The sequence below is a fragment of the Netta rufina genome, assembly GCF_964035555.1.
Source record: "Netta rufina genome assembly, chromosome: 3".
NCBI classification, from domain to species: domain Eukaryota; kingdom Metazoa; phylum Chordata; class Aves; order Anseriformes; family Anatidae; genus Netta; species Netta rufina.
Window position 1 is genome coordinate 95,295,058 of NC_140125.1, and position 25,823 is coordinate 95,320,880.

At 39.9% G+C, this 25,823-nt stretch overlaps 1 protein-coding gene across 7 annotated transcripts in view; it reads left to right on the forward strand.

Annotated features, from left to right (window-relative positions):
* The window catches only part of LOC311207660 (dystonin-like), a 265,958-nt gene that overhangs the window by 102,994 nt on the left and 137,141 nt on the right, over positions 1–25,823 (forward strand). For all 7 annotated transcript variants that reach the window (XM_084283802.1, XM_084283805.1, XM_084283804.1 and 4 more), the window contains exons 8-21: positions 15,052–15,164; positions 15,296–15,402; positions 15,784–15,903; positions 16,468–16,563; positions 16,643–16,770; positions 19,482–19,575; positions 19,888–20,042; positions 20,907–21,369; positions 21,468–21,596; positions 21,810–21,887; positions 22,007–22,168; positions 22,276–22,380; positions 24,153–24,248; positions 25,553–25,678. In XM_084283802.1, coding sequence (XP_084139928.1) covers positions 15,052–15,164; positions 15,296–15,402; positions 15,784–15,903; positions 16,468–16,563; positions 16,643–16,770; positions 19,482–19,575; positions 19,888–20,042; positions 20,907–21,369; positions 21,468–21,596; positions 21,810–21,887; positions 22,007–22,168; positions 22,276–22,380; positions 24,153–24,248; positions 25,553–25,678 — 1,972 coding nt within the window. The remainder of the gene's footprint in view (positions 1–15,051; positions 15,165–15,295; positions 15,403–15,783; positions 15,904–16,467; positions 16,564–16,642; positions 16,771–19,481; positions 19,576–19,887; positions 20,043–20,906; positions 21,370–21,467; positions 21,597–21,809; positions 21,888–22,006; positions 22,169–22,275; positions 22,381–24,152; positions 24,249–25,552; positions 25,679–25,823) is intronic.

Consider the following 25,823-nt stretch of genomic DNA (forward strand, 5'->3'; position numbering starts at 1 on the left):
GAATTAAAAACTTGAATTCTTTCCTCCAGCTGCAGAAATGTTAATGCTTCAGGGTATTACTGACTACCTGCAGTTGCTCTGCTGGCATACTGTTTTTGGCAGTGCTCTGAGAGCTTCATTCACAGCTTTTCAGCTGAGAAAAACAGGCACCTTTGACAGAAGTGCTTTGCATGAAGCACACAATTTAGTGGCTGAGGTCCAGTGTCTCCTGAGCAAGCGCAGAGTCCCCATTTTGCACCCATCTATGTCAGTGTCCTTTTAGTTTCTCCTGTTCCTGTAAACATATCTTCTGTACCTAAGGATACTGTGTCCTTCACAGGAATGTTTACAGTCCTTATCTGATGTCTTTTTGCTCTAAGAGGTTATAGTCCTTGGACTCAGTCCTCTCCTTGATGAAATCAGTGAGATTCTTCCACTGATTTCATTGAGCTTCTACGTTTCTTTCCTTTGCAGTTTTGTGTCATTAAAATAGAGATAATAATTTCCAGCTATTGCTCACAAGATAGGAATGGTCTTCCCAAACAGTCGCCTGGTATTTTTAACTGCAGTGTTTTATTCCAGAGAATAAAAATAAACTTAGCTTATGTTCAGATTGATAAGTAGGTTAAATGCTAGCAAATGCACATATTTCTAGCTGTGGTTGTCCATATGCTCTTTTTGTCTGTTTTACTACCTCCCAGGCTCCATTTTGCAGATCACAGGTGGTTTCAGGAGTTGAGCTGTGTGTTTTGCAGATGCTGCTGGCTGGAAAGCAGCTTTGCAGAAAGGACCTGGGGGTCCTGGTGGACACCAAGTTGAACAAGAGCCAGCAGTAGGCCCTCGCTTCTCCTTGACTGCATTAGGCAAAGTGTTGCCAGCAGTTTTGAGGGAGGCGATGCTTTCCTTCTACCCAGCAACGTCTGGAGCCCTGTGTCCAATTCTGGGTTCCCTGGTGCAGGAGAAACATGGAGCTCTTGGAGAGAGTCCAGTGAAGGTCCCCTAAGATGATGGAGGGCTTGGAGCACCTCTCCTTTGGGGAAAGGCTGAGAGAGCTGGGACTGTTCGGTCTAGGGGAGGCTCAAGGGGGAGATCTAACGAATGTCTCTAAATACCTGAAGGGATGGTGCCAGGCTCTTTTCTGTGGTGGCCTGTGCCAAGGCAAGAGGCAGCGGGCGTAAACTGGAACACAGGAGGTGCAGACTGAACATCGGGAAGCACTTCTGCACTGTGTGGGTGATGGAGCTCTGGAACAGGTTGCCCAGGGAGGTTTTGGAGTCTCTTTCTTTGGAGATATTCAAAGGCCACATGGAAATGGTCCTGGGCAACCTCCTGTAGATGTCTCTGCTTGTGCAGGGGGGTTGGACCAGATGACCTCCAGAGGTCCCTTCCAACCTCAACCCTTCTGTGATTTTGTGCCCCGGACAGCGGGGTGAGGCTGTGGTGCTGACACCTCAGAGCTCCCTGTGGGCATGGGGTGCTCCTGGAGAGCACGTGGATCAGCCACAGTGCAACGTGGCAGCTCCTCCTGTGCCAGGTACGCTGTGCTCACCGGAGATACCTCTGCCTTATGCAGCTGCCCCACCCTGCGCCAGGAGGAATGTCAGCTTACAGCAGGCACTAGATGAATCAGCTCGATGAATGGGGCTCCTCAGCAGGAATATGACTGCAGGAATATGGCCGGGATTGTGCTCAGAGCCCTGCTGCCATCACTGAGAGGCCTTTCCTGGATGTGCTTTTGAGAGCCTGAACCAGATGGCTCCAACATTATCACTGCAGTTGGTCATCCATGAGGTTAGATGTTGCTGTCTGGTTCTAGGCGACAGGGGACTGGAGTGGCAGGTTAGAATTATTTCCTGTCTAGGCATAAGTGAATTTTTAAATTTCAGGTGTGCACCAGCTTCAGTACTTCCCAACACTGCCAAGGGCTGGGCAGGGAGCTGAGCTGTGAATCAGTTGCCAGCAGGCAGGGAGTCTCCCCTCCGTGAGGCTTAGAGCACTTCACAGCAAGTGAGAAGTGTTTTGTTTGGGCTGCTGATAGCAGTCTACATTTTTTTCCTCCCAGCTGAGGATCCCAGCACCTTTTGGTAGAAATCATTTAAGATTCATGTCTCAGAAATGCAGGAAATGGTGCATGGATTTACCATGGCTCCCTGCTTCCACCACAGAGTGCATGGGAAAAGCAGGGTAGGCCTGACATTTCCCTGGCATGACTAACTTCCCTCTGCAGCATCTCAGATGAGTTTAGCAGGCTGATGTGCTGCAGCTGGGCAAGCTGGATTCCTCCTCCTCCTCCCTGCCCGGCGCGCACCCACAGCCATGCTGGCAGTGCTCTTCTTCCCATGAGGAGCCTGCAGACGTGGGCAGCATGCATGTGCCAGATCATGCACACATGAGTTAGTTTGTTATACTTTGGAAGAATATATAAAGCTTCCATTTTAAAACATCCTGTATGTGATTAAAACCCTGGGAAATTAATGGGGCTCCTGGCTGGCTTCAAGAACTGCCTCAGAGCTCCACCGCAGGTCCAGGTTTTGCTTTTCATGTTGTTCTTCTGTGTGAATATTTGTTTCTACACAGAAAGACCAAACATAATTATCACCCTAAATAGTCAGTTTTAATACTGAACTACATGATGTTTGTTGATTACATGCTTTTATTTAACTGCATCCGCTTTCAGGCTGTTTTTTGAACCTCCGCAGCTTTCTTTGAATGTGATCACGTCCATTAGGAAAAGTTACGCATAAGCCCAAAAGACTCAAGAAAATTCTGTATGTCTCATCTGTTATGTAATTGGCCTTTTATAGCTTAATTTTTCATTGAAGACGTGTGTTATTTGCTTCAGTGTATTGTGTTGGAAGAAATCTGACTTCAGGCAGTTTAAAAAGTACGTGATGTTTCTTTCATACCATCTCATCATACGTAGCAAAAACCTGTAAGCCAGACTTCAAAGTTGAAGACTGACTTTAATCAGCACATACTGCCCAGATTTTCCCAAAGATACAGCTATATATACTCTTGGATCTTCATCTTGCATATCTAGACACTAGACTGTGCTTTAGGTAAATGCTCTTGACTTGTGTTTTCATTTTCTTGTGTACGTGCCTGTCTCCCAGGAAGAAATGCTCATTTTGTAGAACTGTACCTTCTTGTTAAGGTATATAGAAACAGTTGCTGTCTATAGAGAATGAACTATATTCCTATTTCATTAGGAGTTGTATATCAGATTGAAGCTAATCATCTAAATTATAGATCTACATTATACTTTGAAGATATGTGTGTTATAAAGCAAAGGAAATTCTAAGGAAAAGTTACCATGAGTGACATCAAAGTACCAAGCTGCTTCTTTTGACCTCAGACAGACCTGAGCCACTGGTGCACAGAACCTGCAGGCAATTTCTGTTATAAAGTATCTGAAAATGGAAGAAGTTAAGAAACAGCAAAAATAATAGCTGAATTGTATAAAATTTATATTCCATTGCACCTATAGACACTTTGTTAAAATGAAGCACAGGGGTTGGAAAAAAAGATTTAATGTCAGGCACGAACCATATTTGTAAAAGTGCATGCATTCCTTTATTTTATGTTCTTAAGTTCTAGTCTCAGGTGTTGGGTTTGTTCTAGCAAATAAATTGGGTCCAATCCATGCTGTCTGACCCAATGGTGCATGGTACAACATGGCTTGTGCCTGCATAGCTAAATTCTCCCCCCAACACCCACACAGGGAGCAACCTCCTGAGAGCAGTCCTAGAATCATAGGATTACAGAATATCCTGAGTTGGAAGGGACTCAAGAATCAGTGAGTCCAGCTCCTGGGTCCACAAAGGACCACTTAAAAATTGAACCCTGTGTCTGAGAGCATTGTCCAAATGCTTCTTGAGCTCTGAGAGGTTTGATGCTGTGCCCACTGCCCTGGGGAGCCTGTCCTAGTGCCCGACCACCCTCTGGGTGCAGAACCTTTCCCTAACCCCCATCCTGACCCTCCCCTGTCCCAACTCCATGCCGTTCCCTTGGGTCCTGTTGCTGTCCCCAGAGAGCAGAGCTCAGCGCCTGCCCCTCCGCTCCCCTCGTGAGGGAGCTGCAGGCAGCCATGAGGCCTCCCCTCAGCCTGCTCTGCTCGGGGCTGAGCAAACCAAGGGACCTCAGCTGCTCCTCATATGTCTTCCTTTCTAGACTCTTCCCCACCTTTGTAGTCTTTATTTGGACAATCTCTAATAGTTTTATGTCCTTCTTATATTGTGACACACAAAACTGCAGACAGTACTGGAGGTGAGGCTGCACCAGAGCAGTGTGGGACAGTCACTTCACTTGACCAGCTAGCAGTGCTGTGCTTGATACACACCAGGACATGGCTGGCCCTTTTGGCTGCCAGGGCACACTGCTGGCTCATATTTGACTTGCTGTTGACCAGAACCCGCAGATCCCTTTCTGCAGGACTGCTCTCCAGCCTCTTGTCCCCCGAACTGTATGTGTAGTCAGGGTTGCCCCATTCCGGGTCCAGAATCTGGTGTTTGCTCTTGTCGAACTTAATATTGCTGATGATTGCCCAGCTCTCTAATTTGTCAAGATCTCTCTGCAAGGCCTCTCTACCCTTGATAAGGTCAACCCCTCCTCCCAGTTTGGTGTCATCCACAGACTTACTCAGTATACCTTCAAATCCTACAACCAAGTCATTTATGGCGGTATTAAAGAGAACTGGTCCTAAAATGGAGTCCTGGGTCAGTGTTGTCCTTTGAAGAGTGCCCAAGTATTGCCTGGGAGAATGCATGTTGGCACAGGCCAGGGTCATGCTACAGGAAGGACCAGGAATTCAAGAGTCACAGGCCCTTGATCTGGCTTTCTTTATGCTCTTAGTGCAGACATGTCCAGTTATATCTGCATTTTTGCTCTTAAATGAGTTTCAACAACCATACAAAATGAAAAGATACTGATTAGGAAAAAGATACGGATAAACTGAATTCTTAACACTTGTTGATTAGAGCAGGCAGGAAGTCTGATGAACAGGACTGCAGCACACATGTAAAAGGTTTGAGACAATAAAAAAGCAAGGCTATTTCATATAATTCTATACAAAGACCTCATGCATACAGTTGTGCACGAATTTTGCCACAACATAACAGCTAAGTATTAGATAAGCTCCAAGAGAAGGAAAGCAGTGATAAGTGTTGAGAGATAAGCAGTGATAAGAGATGCAGTTTGAGCACAAGTTAGAAGAAAAATGTTTTTTACTCCTTTTTTAGAGAAATACAAGGATCTGATTGAAAGGGACCTTTGGCAATGGTAAACTTTATGCAAGATCTTAACTGAATCGTAGAATCATAGGATATCCAAGTTGGAAGGGACCCACAAGGATCATCGAGTCCAAGTCCTGCATCCCCAGAGGACCACCCAAAAAACCCCACCCTGTGCCTATGCTTTTGAATCACAGAATCACAGAATTTTCTAGGTTGGAAGAGACCTCAAGGTCATCGAGTCCAACCTCCAACCTAACGCTAACAGTCCCCACTAAACCATATCCCTAAGCTCTACATCTAAACGTCTTTTGAAGACTTCCAGGGATGGTGACTCCACCACTTCCCTGGGCAGCCTGTTCCAGTGCCTCACAACCCTTTCAGTGAAGAAGTTCTTCCTAACATCTAACCTAAAACTCCCCTGGCTCAACTTAAGCCCATTCCCCCTCGTCCTGTCACCAGGCACGTGGGAGAACAGGCCAACCCCCACCTCGCTACAGCCTCCCTTGAAGTACCTATAGAGAGCGATAAGGTCACCTCTGAGCCTCCTCTTCTCCAGGCTGAACAAGCCCAGCTCCCTCAGCCGCTCCTCGTAGGACTTGTTCTCCAGGCCCCTCACCAGCTTCGTCGCCCTTCTCTGCACCCGCTCAAGCACCTCGATGTCCTTCTTGTAGCGAGGGGCCCAAAACTGAACACAGTACTCGAGGTGCGGCCTCACCAGAGCTGAGTACAGGGGGACGATCACCTCCCTAGCCCTGCTGGTCACGCTGTTCCTGATACAAGCCAGGATGCCGTTGGCCTTCTTGGCCACCTGAGCACACTGCTGGCTCATATTCAGCCGACTATCCACGATCACTCCCAGGTCCTTCTCTGCCTGGCAGCTTTCCAACCATTCCTCTCCCAGCCTGTAGCTCTGCTTGGGGTTATTGCGCCCCAGGTGCAGGACCCGGCACTTGGCCTTGTTAAACTTCATGCAGTTGACCTCAGCCCATCGGTGCAGCCTATCCAGATCCTCCTGCAGAGCTTTCCTACCCTCAAGCAGATCGACACACGCACCTAACTTGGTGTCATCTGCGAACTTACTGAGGGTGCACTCGATGCCCTCGTCCAGATCATCGATGAAGATATTAAAGAGGACCGGCCCCAGCACCGAGCCCTGGGGGACGCCACTAGTGACTGGCCTCCAACTGGACTTGGCTCCATTCACCACGACTCTTTGGGCCCGGCTATCCAGCCAGTTTCTAACCCAACGAAGCGTGCGCCAGTCCAAGCCAAGAGCAGCCAGTTTCTTGAGGAGAATGCTGAGTTGCATATGATTTAGAGAGAGTGAAGAGAAAATGGTTATTACCCCAAAAATGAAAAAAGGAACAGAGCCTAGCAATGATTGCTGCACAGACAGAGTGTGCAACAGATACTTCTTGTGGAAGAAGCAGTAGTGGAAGGAGGAATGCAAGCTGCACTGAACAGCGTGTCACAAAAAGAAGTAGCAGTGTGACTGCTCCATAAATGCTAAATAAAGTAAGAGGCTAATTTGGCATGATCACAGCAATTTTCTTTGGAAATAGTACAATAATAACTCTATACTTTGAAAATTACAAAGTGGATGTTTATCATTGTGGGGCATAGCACAGAGTGAGCTAGATTCCTGTGTGTGAAACAACTGTTCTGGTTTGGGACAAGCTGTTTTCAGCCTTACACGGGACGATGTGACGTGTACGTATAGCTAGGTGAACACTAAGTTCCTGGACGGCAGCGCGTATGGCATCCCTCTGATGTTAAAACATGTTGCAGCAGATCAGGTACTGACATGAATACATTCCTTAAGGGGAGGGATAGTGCTACCTCAATTTGCAGTAACATGTTGAGCACCCTGGGGGAATAAATGTGAAAGAAACCAAATATTACACAGTATCAAGGCTTAAAATGCTAGGGGATATGTTTTAAATAAAGAGATTAGTTGCTTCTGCTCGTTTTGGCTTGCCATTTTGTAAAGTGTAATTTATTGTTACCCACCTTTAACAAAAAGAAAATGTCAGTTTGGTTGTGTTTTCCCCTCCACCATTGTTCAGAAATGTGCGTGTTAACTGTTTTCAAGGGTTTTTGTTACGTAGAAAAACCTAAGCTGGCATTAAGACTTGGCAATTTGGAAAAAGATGAGCAGCATTTAGGATAATTAAAGATATGGACAAAGAGATGCTTGCTTAATGTTATATTCCTGAGTATTCATGTGCATGTAGCTAATGGTTTTAGAAATATCAAGTAACCTCAGCTACAACTTAATTGAAGGCACTCAGAAAAATTGTGATGGCAACAGGTAGAAGTTGTACTAAAACAGGACTGGAAACTGGCCTGCAAATTTAACATCTGGTGTTGTGGTGATGTTTAGCCTTCATGGGTGCTAGATGGAAGACTTCCAGGCAGTTGGGTTGATTAACTAAGAATGACACTTAAAATGATCCCTCTGTATGTTGTGCTGGATCCTACTGCAAAGCAGCAGCTGAAAGAAAGATAACAGTTTAATTTTTGCAGCAACTGATAAAAAGTCATGAAGTCAAAGCTTTTTTCTTATTTTGGCAAAATAGAAGTAAAGTGAAAAATAAGCTTTTGGATTGAAAAGACAATATCTGGTTCAGGTTTCATGTCAGTAAAGACCAGGACAGCTTAGGGTGCCAGAAGCCTTTGTTCAGAACGGCATGGCATCTGAGCAGTGATGGTGGGTGTGCTGACAATAAATCAGGAGAGGTCTTGGTCTTCTGGCAATGCTTTTGACAAACTTGTGGCACATGGAGAAATGGTTGCTTCCAAGGCAGGATGGCACAAGGAGTCTTTGGGAAATCTTGGCTTTGAACTCACTGTGGTAACTCACCCTTCTTCCGTGTTGATAACTGTATTAGTCCCATTGGCAAGCTGATGTGTCAGACAGTCACTGTCAGGGTCTGCAAGGAGTTTTCTCACCAAGCAGAAGAGAAAAATCATTTGGTTGGGTTTCTTCATTGTCTTTTTGGTATTCAGACACTCCAAGGAAAAGTATGTGATTTATGGTTATTTCTGTAGATTGTACAGTGTGGATTGAGGTTAACAGCTATGAGCTTTTTCCTATTTCAATTTTATCATAGGCAAAAAATTAGCAAACTTGCTATACCAGTATGGTTTCTGTAATGATGTTTATCTCGTATTACAAAGAGAAGGTAAAATCTGGCTTTGAAGATGGTGAAAAGAAGGAAAAAGATCGTTTCTAGTTTCATTCATGCATACAGCAATCTTGAAACCTTCATCACAACCCTAGTGCCAAGTTATGATTAGGTTTTGTTAGGCAGTTTTCTAAAGCTGAGCTCCACGTTTAACTAATAGGACTTTGATCTTACAATGCCTCAGTTGTGTCTTTATCTAGACCAATTGATGTGACAAGTTACAGGTAACGTTTTGCTGTGCTAACAAAGGTGGGGCATGAGGCTTCATTTTTTTTTCCACTTTTTAAAACTTTTTTTAAACTCAATGCTTGTCAAATTAAGGACATACACAATAGAAGGAATAATCTGAATTATCTGCATGTATTGTTAGGGAGACTAAGTTAGTAAATAAGGAAAAACAGCCCTCACATGCCCTTTCTTTTTGGTGCAGTTAAAACATTCTTTTCCAATTAGAAGTTTTAATAGAGCACGCTAGGGTGTCTGTGGAATAGACAGGAGATGTACCAGTGGTGTCTCTTTATTACAGTATTTGCAGGTCACCATCAGTTGAATTTTTTTATTTATTTTTTTTAATTATTCAACATACCTGAAAATTTAGAGCAAAAATTAAGAAAAAGATACACAAATGAGAATGGAACAGTCCAGATCACATGAGAATTTTACAACTCTTGAGGGCATAAAAAGACAGGCTTGTTCATCTTTAGAGGCATTGAATGAAATCTATAGGGGCTCATAAAATAATGAATGGTACAGGCATTCCTCCCATACCAGAAGAGAAGACAACAAGAAAAAAAAAAAGTGTACAAGTCATAATGATCATGTGAAATACGTTAGCACAATATATCATTGAGTCCTAGGGATCTGTTGAGCTTGAGAAAAAAAATTGCCACATACTTGAGAACGCTGTGCAGACCCCCGCACAACAGCGTGCTTTTTGGTGTGTCATAGTTGTAAGGAAAAACTTGTATAATTCTGATTAATTCTAATTCTGAAGTGTTGCCTAACCTTAGTAGTGACTCTGCTCAACCTGACCCAGTGGGTGGGGAAATTTTTGTGTCTCCATGTCCTGCGTTAGTTGAAGATGTAAAGTCTATGGTTGAACACACATTTGTTAGTTTTACATTTGAGATTACATGAAATATTGTCTATATTTCTCCCCAAAACATGATATTTCTGATAAGTAATAAAATATTTATGTAAATTACTTCAATCTGTCTGTGTGAATTGACCAATGTTAAAGGATTTGGTGGACTACTTTTCACCTGCTTTCACCTTTAAACTTCCAGTAAAGTGCTAAAAGATGATCTACTAGATAAGACATATCATGCCTCTATTTAATTTTGGTGGTAAATGTTTTGTAGCCTTTTTGACCTTGTTTCATTAATTGAATGAGAAATTCTTCAAGAAGTCCTAAGCAAATCTTCAGTAGTCATTGTTACCAAGTCTCTGAGAGCTGGTCTCTGCATTTCAAATGTGCAGCCGTGCTTTTTATTCCTTATGTTTCTGAGATGTGTCAGTCTCAAAACATGCATGCTTAGTGAGGCTTAACATCTCATGACAGCTCTGCAACTACCTAAACTTCTACTCAGTACAGTCGGTGGAATATACAGATGGGTTTGGATCCCTCTGAAGTAGTACTCGGATTCTGGATAGCTTGCTTGGTAGGTTGTACTGGATGTGTTGATCGCTGACTGTAATGAAATGTGTGCACACTGGCAGATGGACACCTGAATTTAGGTGTCTGGATCTGGAGCTGAATCCCACCTTCCTCATCTGCATATATGTATAAGAGAGATCTTGGGGTCTCTTAGGGAAGTATAAAAGCTTCAATATGCTTAGGCCTCAAAAGCCTTCAAATCTTTCTCTTTTTTGTCATGTCTGGGTGAATCTGTTAAACTTAAGAAGAACCAAAACCCGTCCCCATAAACATTATGTTCTACAATTACTTATCTTGTGAATGTTGAAGGCTGATTACTGATGATAAGACCTGGCTGTACATTACTGTGCACAAGCCTTTCTTTCTGGGCAGCTCCACCCCATGGTGTTGTAACTAGAGATTACAAGCCCTGCCTGTCCTCCGACCTCCTATTCGCTCTGAGGGACAGATGCAGCCAGTTCTTTGTTTAGATACTCCATCACACTCGGCTCCCTGTTATATCTCTCATGTTCTGTTTTCTAGCCAACCTAAGGAATAGGAAGGAGTTAGTATAGACTAAATCATAAATGCATTTTGCTTCATCATCTCATCTGTGCAGTTACCTGGGAAAGTAACAGGAGATGTGTTAAGAGAGAGAGAGTTGAAATTTCAGTTGTTTTACAAAGACATTACTTATCTTCCAATTCCTTTGTTTGCTTTCTTTCTGCTATGAATCAAAATCTCTAGATTATGTATTTCTTATTGGTTCCTTCTGAAATGTGGTGAATCCTGTCTGATTGAGAAGTCTCTCTATTCTTAAGGGCTTTTTTAAATGGCTATGTATTCTGGTGTGGTCTTTTTGTGTCCCTTTCAACTGTCTGTGAACAATGAAACAAAGAATCTGTTTACTTTTATAGGCATTTTCTAATTATAGCAATGGAGAAGCTAACTAGGCTACAGAAACACATACATCTGTACTCTGCATCTTCGGTCCTGTTCTCTCTGTGAGCTCAGCCTGGAACTCACTGTGTTAATTTTTATGCTCAGTAAGGCAGGAAAGAAACATCCTTTAACACTGAGCATTACTCAGACACCATCCAAATTTTTGAACGAAGCAAAGTTGTGTGGATTAAACAGTTTAGATTGTTCATGTAAATAACTCCAGGATTGTCAGGAATCCTTTAAAACTCATTAACCATATTTTCGTGTAGAATATTGCTCAGATGTATATATATTTTAATAACGTTAAACATGGCTGTAATTGGGAAAATGTCATCAGGGAACAGTGAAGAGAAGGATCTAGTTTTTTCATCAGTGGCTGGGAAAATAAAAGTTCAGCCAAACTGGAAATATTTTTCCAGTTTGAAATATCAAATCTCATTCAAATCTGACCTTTTGTATTAATGGACAAATTTTGTAGTTTCTAGTTTGGATCTTGAACTGTTTTACTTGGTACTAAGCTCTGACTATTGGAAAATCTGTGTGCCCAACTTCCTTTATGATGCATGACTCTTTCATTTCAAGGAGCATTTGCAGAGTAGAAAGCTTGCACATGATAGATGTAGCTCTTTCATTAAAAAACAAACCTTGTTTTTTTATGCACTTATGCAAATAGTGATCACTTGCTTCTCGTTGTGGTACTATATAATGGTTTCTGGAATTGTTTGGAATTTGGTCAGTTTCCTAGTTGAAGAGGCATTAATCACACATTTTTTTCCTCAGTTCTGATACAAGTTATGTCTAATTTCTAACACCTACTCTAAGACCTGGGATGGCAGGCACCAAACCTGTTCTGAGTTAAACGATTAGTGACTCACTGCGTGGAAAGCAAACACCTTGACTTAGGTGGGGCCATAGCAGGAGCATCTCTTTTGCATGGAATGTTCCAAGTCTCCTTGTGTTTGGGATGTTTATGTGTGCTTTTGGATGGCAAGGGCCCAGCCTGCTGAAAAATGTGCTGGAAAATGACTCACAATATTATGACAGAAGTTAGAGTCACCGTCTTTTACTTGAAAATGATTTACTTTGTTCATAACTGTGTATAAAACCATCTAATAGGGCTATGCAAATTAATATGAAGTTCAGTTATAGTAAATGACAAATAACAGTCATCTACAAACCTTGCGTGTTTTCTCTTTTGCCTTAAAAATTGAAATGTTTTCCATGATGGGTGATGCTGTTAAAACTAGTGTTTACCTCGATTAAGACACCTAAATCAGTACAATTAAATTGTATCGGGTTATTCACCATACCTGCGATTAAAGCAGTATTTCAGAATTCACCTGAGAAATGAAGTACTGAAGATATTGGGAAGTATTTGTGAGGCTTCCTAAAACAGCACCAGAGAGCACAGCACTGCTGTGCACAACCTGTGCTCGGTGACACTGATCCTTCAGAGGAGGGTGGGCATCGGCGATCGGAGCAGAGATCCCTGTGAGCATGCTCAAATGCAAATTCCCAGGCACTGAGGTAGTGGGCACATCTCTCTGCAGGCTCCCAGCAGAAAAAAAAACACCAGTTGTTGATTTTTAAAATCATGAGAAAGCGCTCTTAAACAAAATGAACAGTTCTTGATTTCCTAAGCCATGATTTTGGATGAATTTGTGGTGGTTAAGAAAAAGTCTTTTACCGAGAGGTCAAAACAAACCAAAAAAGAGGTACTCTCCTCTTTTTCTCTGTGCTTTGTACTTCCTTTGGCAAGTACCAGGTGCTTTTGCATATAAGTCATACCTGTCCTTTCCCTTTTGTGTGCCGTCTGTGGGCTTGGTCCCAACCAGCTGTTGAGCCTTGTTTCTGCTTCACAAAACTCAAAGACAAACGCTGCTAAGACATAGAGAAACGCTGTCTTGTGTAGTGTTTTCTGATAGATCAAGACTTCAGACAATATAGACTAGTAAATTAGGTCAGAATGCTCTGCAGTAAGTGCATAATTAATTGAAAATGGTGTGGTATCCAGTGCAAGAATGATGTCTTCATGCCAGCAATGACAGTTGGTTTTTCCTTGATTTCTTTTTAACCTGTGTCACTGCGAGCAGAGCCTTACCTCTTATTCATCTAATTTAAAGCTTTATTCTAAAGGAGATTCTGATGTCAGAGTGCTTGCAGTTTGCAGTTTGTTTTCTGGGAAAAGACAGGGCTTTTTCAGCAACTTGTCCTTTCTTGTTCTGAGAGTTGGCAGTTGAACAGGCAGCACAAATGATGCTGGGCCATTGCTACCAAGCGTGAAACCAATGTAAAGAAAGCAGGTGAAAAAAATAATGAAGGCAACAGTGTTTGCTTACAGAAACCTGCTTATCTCATAAAAACTATGGTGTGAAAGCAACTTTTATTATTCATAACACCTCTGTTAATGTTGCTGAAATAGGGGACTGGGCTGCTCCGTTTCCTTTTCTACTGTTGTCTTTAATTTCTCCTGGCTTCTCGGTACTGCTAAGTTTAACAGACAATAATGTTTGCATGGCATTGTTTTCACTGCAATGAAATTCAGAGAATAATGAGCTTGATCACGCTCCCACTAAGCATATTGGAAGCGGAAACTCCCGCAGGTTTACAAGGATCATGTTTCTTTTTACACCGCTTAAGTTTTATTATTAATTAAACTTTCTTTCAAAAAAGAGTGGGTGCAGTTTTAGTATCTGTCTTACAAACCTGTCTTCTACAGAACACAAGTGAGGACAGCAGTGAATCTAAATGTCTGGAAAGGAATTTCTATTTACAGTACCCTTATAGTTAGTTTAAAGACAAGCTTGTATCGATTTTTCTAAAGCTAATGCCATTTGGGGATCAAGGCAATCTGGGGTATTGACAAATGAAATGTGATTATTAGTCTTGAAAAATGTAATTATTTTAACGGGATTATTTCTCTCTCTTGTTTTGCAATTATTTAAAGGTTCTGCTAGGTAAAACTTAGAAAGTAGTTATTTATTACTAAAGTTTATATATTTTTATATATATATATATTTGTTTTGTTTTGTTTTGTTTTGTTTTAGGGTTTTGTTGTTGGTTTTATTTTCCCCCAATGTGGGTCTGGTTTTCAGTAGCTTAGAATTTCAGTAGCAAAGTTTTCAGGGCCTTGTGACGGGTTGGCTTAAGTGGGATGAGTTTTGTGCTCAATATCCTTTAGAAATCCCTTCTTCATTTTACTTGTTATGGCTAACAGGACTGCAGCTAGTGCAGAAGGCAGACAGTAACACCATCTGCACTGAGAACTGCAAGATCTAAAAACCTGGCATCACATAGCAAACCTGAAGGATGGTATTAATATTTAATTAATTTAGTTTGAATTTTGCATCACTTTAAAATATTAAAGTACTGGTGTTGGTACAGGATAATAGTTACAGACCTTAAAACTGTGTGTAGGTGGGTTTTGCTTAGTACAAGTATCCCATTAAAACAAAAGTGTTGTGGCTGGCAGTAGAGTTCAGAAGGAAGGCGGAAGGTGCTAGTGTGTAGGGCTGAGGGTTGTCCACAGGAGAACTGGCAGCAACATTTATCTGAAAGCAGGACTTCATCAAAGCCTCATAAGAATACTTGCCTCCAGGTTAAAGTGATGTTACTGTGACTGAGCTTATTTCCGTATGGATTATCACCAAAAATGTGCGCTGAAGGGTTTGGTGCAGAGTGCTGTAATCTTGTAAAGGCAGTAGAAATGAACTTCCTCATATAGAGGGGTCCTAAGAGAAAAGTGAGCTTAACCTCCTCAAGAGCAGTGGAAAGGACTCAAGGCAAGATAGTACAATGCATATGAATAAATAAGAACATAGGGATGCATAAAAAGGGTGGTTAGAAAGGTCAGCTGGTAGATGGAAGGAAGAACTGACAGTATTGTGGTTGTCTGCTGCTTGTGTTTATCACTTAGCTCTGACCTCAGCTCATTCACGTATTTTTAATGAAATCTTTTTTTTGATTAAAACTGTGTTACTGTATCTTTCCATGGTTACGTATTGAATTACTAACGCTGCGCTGATTTAAAACTGGAAAAGAGTGGTAATCAAGTATTACTGTTTTTATTTGGCAGGCCGGACCTGATAGACATGAATACCGTTGCTGTTCAAAGCAACCTTGCAAATTTAGAACATGCTTTTTTTGTAGCAGAAAAACTCGGTGTTGCCAGACTTCTGGATCCTGAAGGTAAGATCACTGCAAAGGACTTCGTTGCTAAAACCCTAGCAGTAAAATCAAGTCCAAACTTCTGGTTGTTGCACATCTGTGGGCATCTTTACAACTATGTTGTAAAGCACTGTTCTGTCTTGCTCTTCTAGATGTTGATGTTTCCTCACCTGATGAGAAATCAGTAATAACTTATGTGTCATCACTTTATGATGCATTTCCCAAAGTACCAGAAGGTGGTGAAGGCATTGGTGCAAATGTAAGTAGGAGAAAAATGCTTGTGCAGTGTGCCAGCATCATAAATGATTCTTGGTTCAGCTCTAGAATGATAGCTGGATCTTACATAGTCCAAGTTCTTACTTTTCCAGTCCTACAGCTAAGTTGTGCCTCTTTGATTCTTATAAATCTGAAAACGAAAAACAAAAAAATGTTTTCAGTGGAAATATTTGGAGTAACATGGAATAGTACAAATGAGATATTTGGAAACTTTAGGTGAGTTGTAATGAGCAAATACATTTTTCAGAATTACGGAGTTTAGAAATCTCTTTTCTATGTGTTTGAAGTCCTCTTCAAAGGTTAAACAAAGCAGAGTTCTTGGATGATTTTCTTTTGATCTGTAATCTGTGTTGTGCTTTGGTAGGATGTTGAAGTCAAATGGGTTGAGTATCAGAATATGGTGAACTACCTCATGCAGTGGATCAGACACCATGTTACAATAATGTCTGACAGAACGTTTCCCAACAATCCTGTGGAGTTGAAGGTAAGATATGACATCTTAAACTCCTTATTGGAATGGCACTTTATCATACTTACTCAAAGCATGCTTGAACAAATGAAGGGCTTGTTGATTTATACAGTCAAAGCAGCTGAAGAACAGTATCATCATAGCAATATAGTTTTTTATTAAGTAGTTTTAGGTGACCTTTGCAGGATTTCTGACATGCAGCGTTAAAAATGTTAGAGATGGGATAGGTTGGGTCTACAGATAGATTTTATAACCCTTCTTAAGATCTCCTTGGATAGCTTTGTAAGCTAGATTTATTTTTTTTTTTTTGAATAAGAGAAGAAAAATGGTATCATGTTGAAGCTCACTTGTCTGAAGCTCACTTGAAAATCTACTCCCTAAACTTGTCTAGGACAAAAAAAAAGCATTGCTAAGATATGAACGATCAAAAGCAAATCTTTAGCTTGTCACAGATCATTTTCATAGAACTTAAGTAGAACAGTATTAGAACGTAAGTTTATAAAGAATCTTAGAAGAGGGTTTGGAAGTAAGGTTATATTCACTGTAAGTAAAAAATGATGATTTTTTTTGTTTCTGTAGGCACTTTATAATCAATATTTACAGTTTAAAGAAACAGAAATTCCACCAAAGGAGATAGATAAATCAAAAATAAAACGTCTATATAAACTGCTGGAGGTAAGGTTTAACATGCATTGAAATACATAAAAGTTCCCTTTTGGAGGCTTAAAATAACAAATATGTATGAATTTTTAAGGTCTGGATAGAATTTGGACGCATCAAACTTCCTCAAGGCTATCATCCAAATGATATAGAAAAAGAATGGGGAAAACTTATTATTGCCATGCTGGAAAGAGAGAAGACCCTTCGGCCTGAAGTAGAGAGGTATGCTAGTGAACATCTGACAGGATTGGTTAATATATCTTCTGTTATTTTACCCAGTATTGAAAATCATGAATGTTTTATTCCATTGTAATATCCACGTTATTTTTCTATTTCTATTCCTGTTGAATAATTCTGATTTGTTCAAGCCTGAACTTCTCTATGTGTTTTGTAGAAGCAGGTCCAGATATACTTGGATGATCTCAGAGGGTCATAATGAATAGTATATGTTCCTCGGATCATCAAAGCACTTAAACACAAATATAATGTCCAAATGGTCAGGGCCAGGTTGATACCACTTCATTGTCTCACTTGGACTCTATTCCATATAAGCAACACCCTCATTCTTTACACAAAATGTGTAATTCACTTGCACAAGTCCTATTCTGGAATTATCTAAAAGTTGATTGTGCTCAAAAACACACAAAGTGTTCAGACATGCAAAGTGCATAGTAGTCTTCCATGGCAGAGGAATGTGTGACGCTGTTTTGTACATCACTAATAACATACCAAGCATGTTTAAATCTTAATGCAGCCTTAGAGCATTTCTGCTTTTTAATGGTACCTCTTTTGAGTTCTGTGGCAGAAATAGAGGCTACCATCCATTAATTCAAAAAATCATGTTATTTAACCCTAAATTAAATGATTCTTTGGGCTCCTAACTGGCTCTGTGTTCACTCTGCCTAAATTCAAGCATCCAAAGGAGGCACCTAAGATCTAAATCACTTTCTAGAGAAATCTGGCACTGACTTTCTAGTGACAATAGGGTTTGGGCACCTGATGTTAGGTGTGAAGAATCCAGACTACTGTGTAGTAAGTCCTCAGAAAGACAGATTTTAAGAGAAGATCTCAAAGACAGTTGGAGTTGATTAGATATGGATCATGCTCACAAAATATGTGTCTTCCTTACAAAAGCATGAGCATGACTGAAATGGCAGATTCAATGGGAGGTACTGCTTTACAGTATCCCTGTGGTAACTGCTGTGAAATAAATTCCTACAGAGGAATTCAAAGTTGTCCCCACCATGTAGAGCAGAACACTGGAAAGCAGTGGTGGAAATACAGCCTGCCAGATCTTGTAGGCTAATCTGTTCTAACCTGCCAACGGCAAAGTTAGCGCCTGCCTTCACCAGAAGGAATTCTATTCATAATTGCAGAAAGCTGGATTATCTTAGTTGGGAGTGTATGTAAATGACATTAGTTTATTTCTTTTTCTAGTCAGATGGATGGAAGACAGATAAATATAAATGTGCATAAACTTCTTCCCATATTTCAGGATTGGTGGACACACTTAAAAGTGACAGATTGTAAGGTGATAGTCATGGAAAAATGTGACCTTAGCTAATAAAGAAATTTGGTGAGCAACTAAAACTTTACCTCTATGTCTGGTGAATACATCTGAAAGTATCAACACAGACAAACAGCATGTGGCCAGACTGGTGGGTGGGATCGAAGTTAATACGATGTCAGTGAGGAGAGTGCCAGACTGAGTTCCAGTTTGCAAAACTAGCAGGGTTTGAAATTGCCACAGGGGTGTGTCTGTGCCTTTGCCATGCTCCTCTACTTGAACACAGTCATCTGATGTTGTGGGAGAGGTTTTTAGGAGGTGCTAAAAGCAGGAGGTGAATTACTGAAGAAATTACCCAAACCCTCAAGTCCAGGTTAAAATATTAACTTAAGGGCAGTGATCAGAGTTTTCTTATTTGTTTTGTGGTCAAGACAGCAAGAAGCAATTAGCTCTGTGTATGGAAGACGTTAAAGGGAAATTTGCAGGAGGACAGATTAGTGGAACAGGGCAGTTAGTAAACATGCATACTTGGACAGTGGAGTAATGATGGTGGGTTGGATGGTGTACAGGTGTCTAAAATTAACTTGGTAAGAGCTGATTAACTGTGATATTCCTGCAGTTTTACTGTGCAGTTCCATTTGAAAGAAAAGGAATCAGCCCAGCCTGAAGTTTCTACACCGTGCAGTGGAGCGTGGAGTTCTAACTTCGGTCCTTCTTGAAACTTTTCATTCAAGAGTCTGAGAAACACGTTAAAGACTTCTTTAAATTCTTATTTGGCTTATAGACATTTTGTGACACTTAAATAAAATATTTGGTGCGTCTGTTTCCTAGAGACGCCCTAGTGTTACTGCCTAGTCTGTACTTGCAAAGCTTTAATGCAAGGTTAGGGAAGCCAAAAGTGAGGCAGCGTACATAGCCCCGGGTAAAATACTTTGAAGAGCTGGCAGAATATTAATTACTGGGTTTTGAATATGCATTACTGGAGCCTATTTAAAGAAGGAGTGCTAGGTGTTTCAAAACCAGTAGTGAAATTTCATCCCTAGAAGCTGTACATTTTGTAGGACTTTTATTTTTTCCATTTTTCAGCAAATGTAAACAGCCAGAAGGACTGTGGTCTGGATGTAAAAATGAACAGCACTAGTTACAGCTATCATAGCAGCGATTCGCTGTTTAGCAACAGTACTAGTGCTCGAACCAGCGTTGACTCTAACGAGAATTTTCTTTCTGTTAATTGTGGTCCTACATTGATTAAATCTTGTATAAGCTTTGGTAATGCCACCTTAGAAGGAAACAGGTAACTTGGCATTTGTATCTGTGCTCTGTGGTTGCTGGTTTTTGCTATTCTTCGTTAGTTTGAAGTTATATATGTACAGTAGATATAAATAGCATTAATACTTCTTTTTCCAAAATTCCTGGCATCACCTAGGTTGGAAATGCTGCAGCAGATTGCAAACAGAATTCAGCGGGACAGCCGGAGCTGTGAGGACAAACTGATACTTGCCCGGAATGCTCTGCAGTCTGTAAGTCAGTCACTGATTTTACTTGTCTGTCTTCATGAACTTGCTTCAAAAAAAAAATCTGTAGCATTTTTAAGTGCATACTTAATAACTGATACTTTTATTTTTGCTCTATTGTTATCATTAGTTTGTTATTTCTACAAGAAAATATCAAAAATTACCTTGAAAGGGTTCTGTTGCATTTTTTGTTGGTAGTTAGATAAAGTTTTTTACAGTTGTTTTAAGTACAGAAAAAAGTTTAAAAAATTGGTTTCTTACAGCTTATTTCTCTTTGATTTAGCTGCAGGGCTTAATGGCTTTCTTCTGTTCATTCAGGACACCAAGCGATTAGAGTCAGGGCTTCAGTTCCAACATGAAGCAGAGATAGCTGGGTATCTTCTTGAATCTGAGAACCTTCTCCGCCAGCAAGTGATTGATGCCCAAATTCTTATTGATGGAAAATACTATCAGGCAGACCAGCTCGTGCAGAGGTACTTTACAATATATTTATATCAATAAATTAATCTCCCAAATAAGGATATCCATTATGGACATCATTTTCAAATCTTCATGTCTATGGATAAGCTTCAGTCTGTCACTTAGTACCCAAATAAAGGTTCCAGGTGGTTACATTGCCCACAAACTTTATTGAAGATGAGGAAGTGTTTGTGATCATCTGTGAAAACGATGTAATTCACAAAAAGATGACTTAAATGTTAAAGTTTCTTGATATCTGAGTATAAAGATGTTAGCTGGTTTTATTGCAGATAAAATGGCTTTAGATTCACTACCTTCAGTTTTAAAAATAGAGGTGAGATTTCTCATGATAGCTGTAGGTATCTTAGCAGGTAGTAAGAGGAGTAGCATTAGCTTATGTGTGTCAGTGTGTACAGTCTTAGGAGAAAGATATGTTTAAACAGCATAATTCAATTTTATGAAGAAGTAGCTCTAAAGTTTGTCAGGATTCATTCTGGACTGGGTAAGATCAAGTACATAGCAGCTACTTAGCAGCAAACTGCAAGTAATTTTATCTACCACAACATGTAGTATCTTGTATAATTTCTGCTCTAGTAATTGTTCCCTGGTATTGTGTATGGTACGCCCTAATGCCCATACCATGCTGATTTTGTGTGTCATTGCCTGACTTCTGCATCTGCTATCTCTATTCATAGAAGTCAAAGCTGACATAGCCTATACTTTCTGATGCAAATGCTTATTTATAAATATTTAAGTAGAACTGAAGTGTAGGAGATCATGTGAATTCATATTGCTGTTCAGTTCAGCATGATGAAGCTATAATTAGCATTCAATTAAATCATTTTCTTTTATTTAATTCTATTCTTTTATTTTAATAGGGTTGCAAAACTTCGTGATGAACTGATGGCCATACGTACCGAATGTTCTTCCGTGTACAGCAAGGGACATGCACTGACAACAGAGCAGACAAAGCTGATGATATCAGGAATAACTGAAAGCTTAAACTCAGGATTTACAACAAACCTAACCCCTGAATTAAATGCTGCAATGACCCAAGGTTTAACACCTTCTTTGACTTCTTCCAGCTTGACATCTGGCCTCTCATCAGGTCTTACTTCCAGGCTGACACCAGCCATCACTCCTGCTTACACACCTGGCATCCCACCACGGTTAATCCAAAGCTATGTTACAGGAGTAGACAGTGGGACTCTTCAAACACTCAAACTGATGCAAATCAGAAAGCCTCTTATGAAATCAGCTTTTGTGGATCAGAATTTAACAGAAGAAGAGGTGAACATGAAATTTGTCCAGGACCTATTGAACTGGGTGGAAGAAATGCAGGTAGCAATCTTCAAAGAAATAGTCTGCTTCTAATTGTTACATTATTGTTACATTTACTGCTTGTAGATCATGGCTAACTTTTCCTTCTTCTTGGTAAGGTGCAACTTGATCGGGCAGAATGGGGATCAGATTTACCAAGTGTTGAAAGCCATTTAGAAAATCACAAAAATGTCCACAAAGCTATTGAAGAATTTGAATCCAGCCTTAAAGAAGCTAAAATGAGTGAGGTATAGCACCATATTCTTTATCTCTTCAGTTGCTTTCTTGCCAAATGACCCATAAAGTGCTGTGGAGTTACAGAATTGTGTTTGGGTTTCACAGTCTTACTTGTTTCTACTTCTGATCTCTAAATGACGTATCATGAAATCAGGAGATCTAGTGGTTGAGAGTAACTTATCATGTCTGTTTTCTTGTCTTTTGACCTCATATACCGAATACAGATCCAAATGACTGCCCCTCTTAAACTCAGTTATGCAGAAAAATTGCACAAACTGGAGAGTCAGTATTCAAAACTCTTGGTAAGTTTCTCAGTATGTTTTTGAGGTTCAGTTTTTCCGTATACATCATCTATGAAAAGGGATGAGTTTTAAATTCTGCTTTTTCCTAATCTTATTTTTTTTTTTCCTTTTTAATAAAGAACACATCAAGAAATCAGGAAAGACATCTAGATACTCTTCACAATTTTGTGTCTCGTGCTACTAGAGAGCTGATATGGCTGAACGAAAAAGAAGAGGAAGAGGTTGCATATGACTGGAGTGAAAGAAACCCCAATATAACGAGAAAAAAGGAATACCATGCAGTATGTATTGCTAGTATAATCCAGAGGGAAAAAATTAGTCCTCTTTAATAATTCAACAGGTTTCTAAAATGTTTCTGTGTTTATTTTTTGTTTTTGTCTGGAAAAAGGAATTAATGAGAGAACTTGATCAGAAAGAAGAAGTAATTAAATCAGTACAAGAAATAGCAGAGCAATTGCTTCTTGAAAATCACCCAGCTAGGCTAACCATTGAGGTAAGTTAGTAAAACAGCACACAAACAAGAAAACAATTTTGTGATTTAATAGACCATAGATTATGGAGGAAAAGAAGGAAAGTGCTTCCTCATAGGAAATTAAGCAACAAAAGTCTGAATAATGGGGCCTTTATTTCCTCTTCAGTATCTCTGTTGTAACTCCATCTTCCAGTTTCCAAAAAGTATTAACACTTCTGTAAAATTATGGTTATGTATCGGACTGCTTAGATAAAATCCCACTGAAGTCTAAAATTAACATTTCAGAAGTTGATCTGTACAGACATTTCTCCTGCTGGGCATGCATGCAGCTTCTGTAGTTATTGATGCAGCTTGCACTGGTATGCTGAGGTCACAGAACAGTCCTTACGTGGTTTCTCTCCTGTTGGATTGAAAGGAGTTTCAGTAGTGCATTTCCAGTCACTTACTGTATATATTGCTTCCTGACAATGGTTTAGGGTTGGTTTCATAGCCTTTTTGTCAGTAAGTTATGAAATGTGTTTGTATTTTAAAAATCAGATCAGGTGATGTGAATTACTGCGGCTTTGAACTAAGCTCTATATGATGGGTAAACTGTTTACAGAAAAATTATTGTAGCTGTTGTAGGGACATAACAAGTTTCCACAGGGAAATGTTGAATACTTTTCCCTATAGATTTTCAATAAAAGGATAAATACAGACAGTGGGTGGTAAAAATGGAAAGAATAAAAAACAGTTTTATTATATACGAATGAAAAAGGCAGAGAGGATGGATTTTTATGGTTCTTCACCTCAGTGAGTTTATGTCAATATAAACTGGAAACAGATGAAGAAAAATCCTTCCTTTCTTCCTTCTCACTACATATACTTTTATTATAATACATGATTTTTTATTTAATCTGTAGAATTACATTCCTTAAAAGTACATGCTGCTACTAATGGATAATCAGTGTATACATAGAAATATAAAAATATACATAATATATTAAAGATGCATGCTATGAAACTAGGCCATCACAGTGAAGATGTGTATGTAGGTTATGATGTCTGCAATAATGCTATATTGGGAAATGAAAAAACAATTCTTAAATTGATGCCTTCTGTGCAGAAAAATTTGTGCACTAATGGATCAGCTTGAGATTTATTGAAGCCAACGGAAAATCTTTGAATTCCCTGAGAATCACACAGTATTCCCAAACTGAGACTTTTGGCTGCTTTTATCAAGTCAAGAGTCCCCTCTGCTGGTGAATGTTAGAAGAGTGCATCTCTAGTGACAGCACTGCAGTCAGCATAGGAGGCATCGTTCAAATAGGGCCACATTCTTGAAAATCTTTACAACACATACACAAAATTACATATTGCAGCATGTCGTGAATTATTATTTTTATTGTGTACTCAGTATTGCTTTAATATCTGATTTGTATGGAGGCAGCTGTCCAGCTATTCAAACAAGTAAATATAGCAATGGAATCATAAACTGGTTTAGGCTAGGGGAACCTCAGGAAATCTAATCCAGTCCCTGCTGAAAGCAGTATCAGGGCTGAATCCTGAATGCACGCGAGGATGGTTATTCCCCAGTCCCTCAGGGAAGGTTTTCTGATATTTGACCATGCTGTAATGGCAGGGTTTTTCTCACATTTATTAGGAATTTTCTTTGTTGCAGCTTGCTTTTCATGGGTAGGGCGTTCAAGTTTAGATGCTTGTGTTTGCAACATTACTTTTCTGTTGTTTAAATTCTGTAAATGTATCTATGTTTTCATTTTCATTTCCTTTTGAAAAATCTGTCTCTGTTAAAGGCCTATAGAGCTGCAATGCAGACACAATGGAGCTGGATTCTTCAGCTCTGTCACTGTGTTGAACAACATTTGAAAGAAAATGCTGCATATTTTGAGGTAAGGAAATAAGTCAATATAAGTGTGAAATGTTTTAAGCTGTGACCACAGTCAAAAAGTTCTATTATGACTGAAAATGCTAGTTGCTCTCTCACAGTAGGAGTAGAACTGGAATATATCATGTACAATTATTAGATGATGAGCTGTACTCCCACAGTGTTGCCACATCTGCATTGACTTCCCTGTAGCTGTATCAGTTCAGAAGAGATGAAAATCTGGTCTGATGTTTTAAAACAAGGCCGTAACTACAAGCAGAGAATCTGAGAAAGAAGCTGTGTTCTCTCCATGTCATACAGAACTGCAGTCAATAAAGCTCTTGTGGCTGGATGTAGAGGTTAATGATGGCCAAGGCAGAACATATTCCAGGTTGTTGTTCCAGGAGAACACAAACAGAAACGGGATGTACACCATTAATAAAGAACAGAGCAGACAGCACCCTGCCAGCAGATATGTCCAACAAAACATCTTTCTGATTATCACCCTTTTACTTACCCATCAAATATGCATGAGGATTGAAGATTGAAGGATTTTTGTTTTGTAGAAGAAACATTTTCTACTCTTATTTTGTATTTAAATTATAAATAGCAGTCCTTAGTGTCTCCTGGGTTTTATGGTTGAATAAGAAGGCTTTGGGGATTAAATGTCTTTTCATTGAGAAGAATGAGAGCCCAAAGTTAGGGAATGGATGCTGAAGAAGAAATAGTTGAGTGGTTTGGGCTCCTACTGGTTACAGTAAGAAAAGGGGATCTCTGGATTTGGGGAATGAGGAATGTGTTGCCAGTTATCACAGGCCTTCCCAGTCATGCTTAACCAGCGCCCCAGATTGAAGCAGAGTTGCCAAGTGTGGTTGCTCACTTCCTCTTCTTCCCAAAATGTTCACTCCATTGTGCTTGCTAAATCTGCAGCTAGTTTCCTACAGTTTATAAACTCTATCTGTTCTTTATATGTGAAAGTAATTATGAATCCCAGAATAATTCTTCATAATTATGAAGCAAGAATGAATTCAGATTTTTTTTTGTTAATGGAAACCATAATTAACTAAGGTTCAGTAACTGCTGAATCGGTTTTGCATTTAGGTAGTACCCAAATGAACTGCTGTTCCAAGACATTACAACATGTGCCTCCCTTAAGCATATGTTCAAACAAGAGATCATGAATATTGTTGTGTGCTAGAGTGGTCACTTCAAACTGCTAGGAAGGGTGATCTCTAAGGAGATAGCGCTTAAAAAAAACACTTCATGATGTAGCTATTGATATGTTTTATAGATTGTTTAATAGTAACACAGATATTCGTCTCCTCCTAGTTTTTCAGTGATGCCAAAGAGGCCATGGAATATTTAAAGAATTTGAAAGATGCCATATATCGAAAATACAGTTGTGATAGAACAAGCAGCCTTCATAGGCTGGAAGACCTTGTCCAGGAGTCTATGGTAAGAATTCCTGGTAATGTGAACTACAATTACATGAGATAAGTGTAGATGATAGTTGGATATAAAAGCCATGTTATAAAATTGTTCTTTTAAAGGCAAGTAAGAAAATAAGATTGATATTTTAGAATTTATAAATAAATACTTT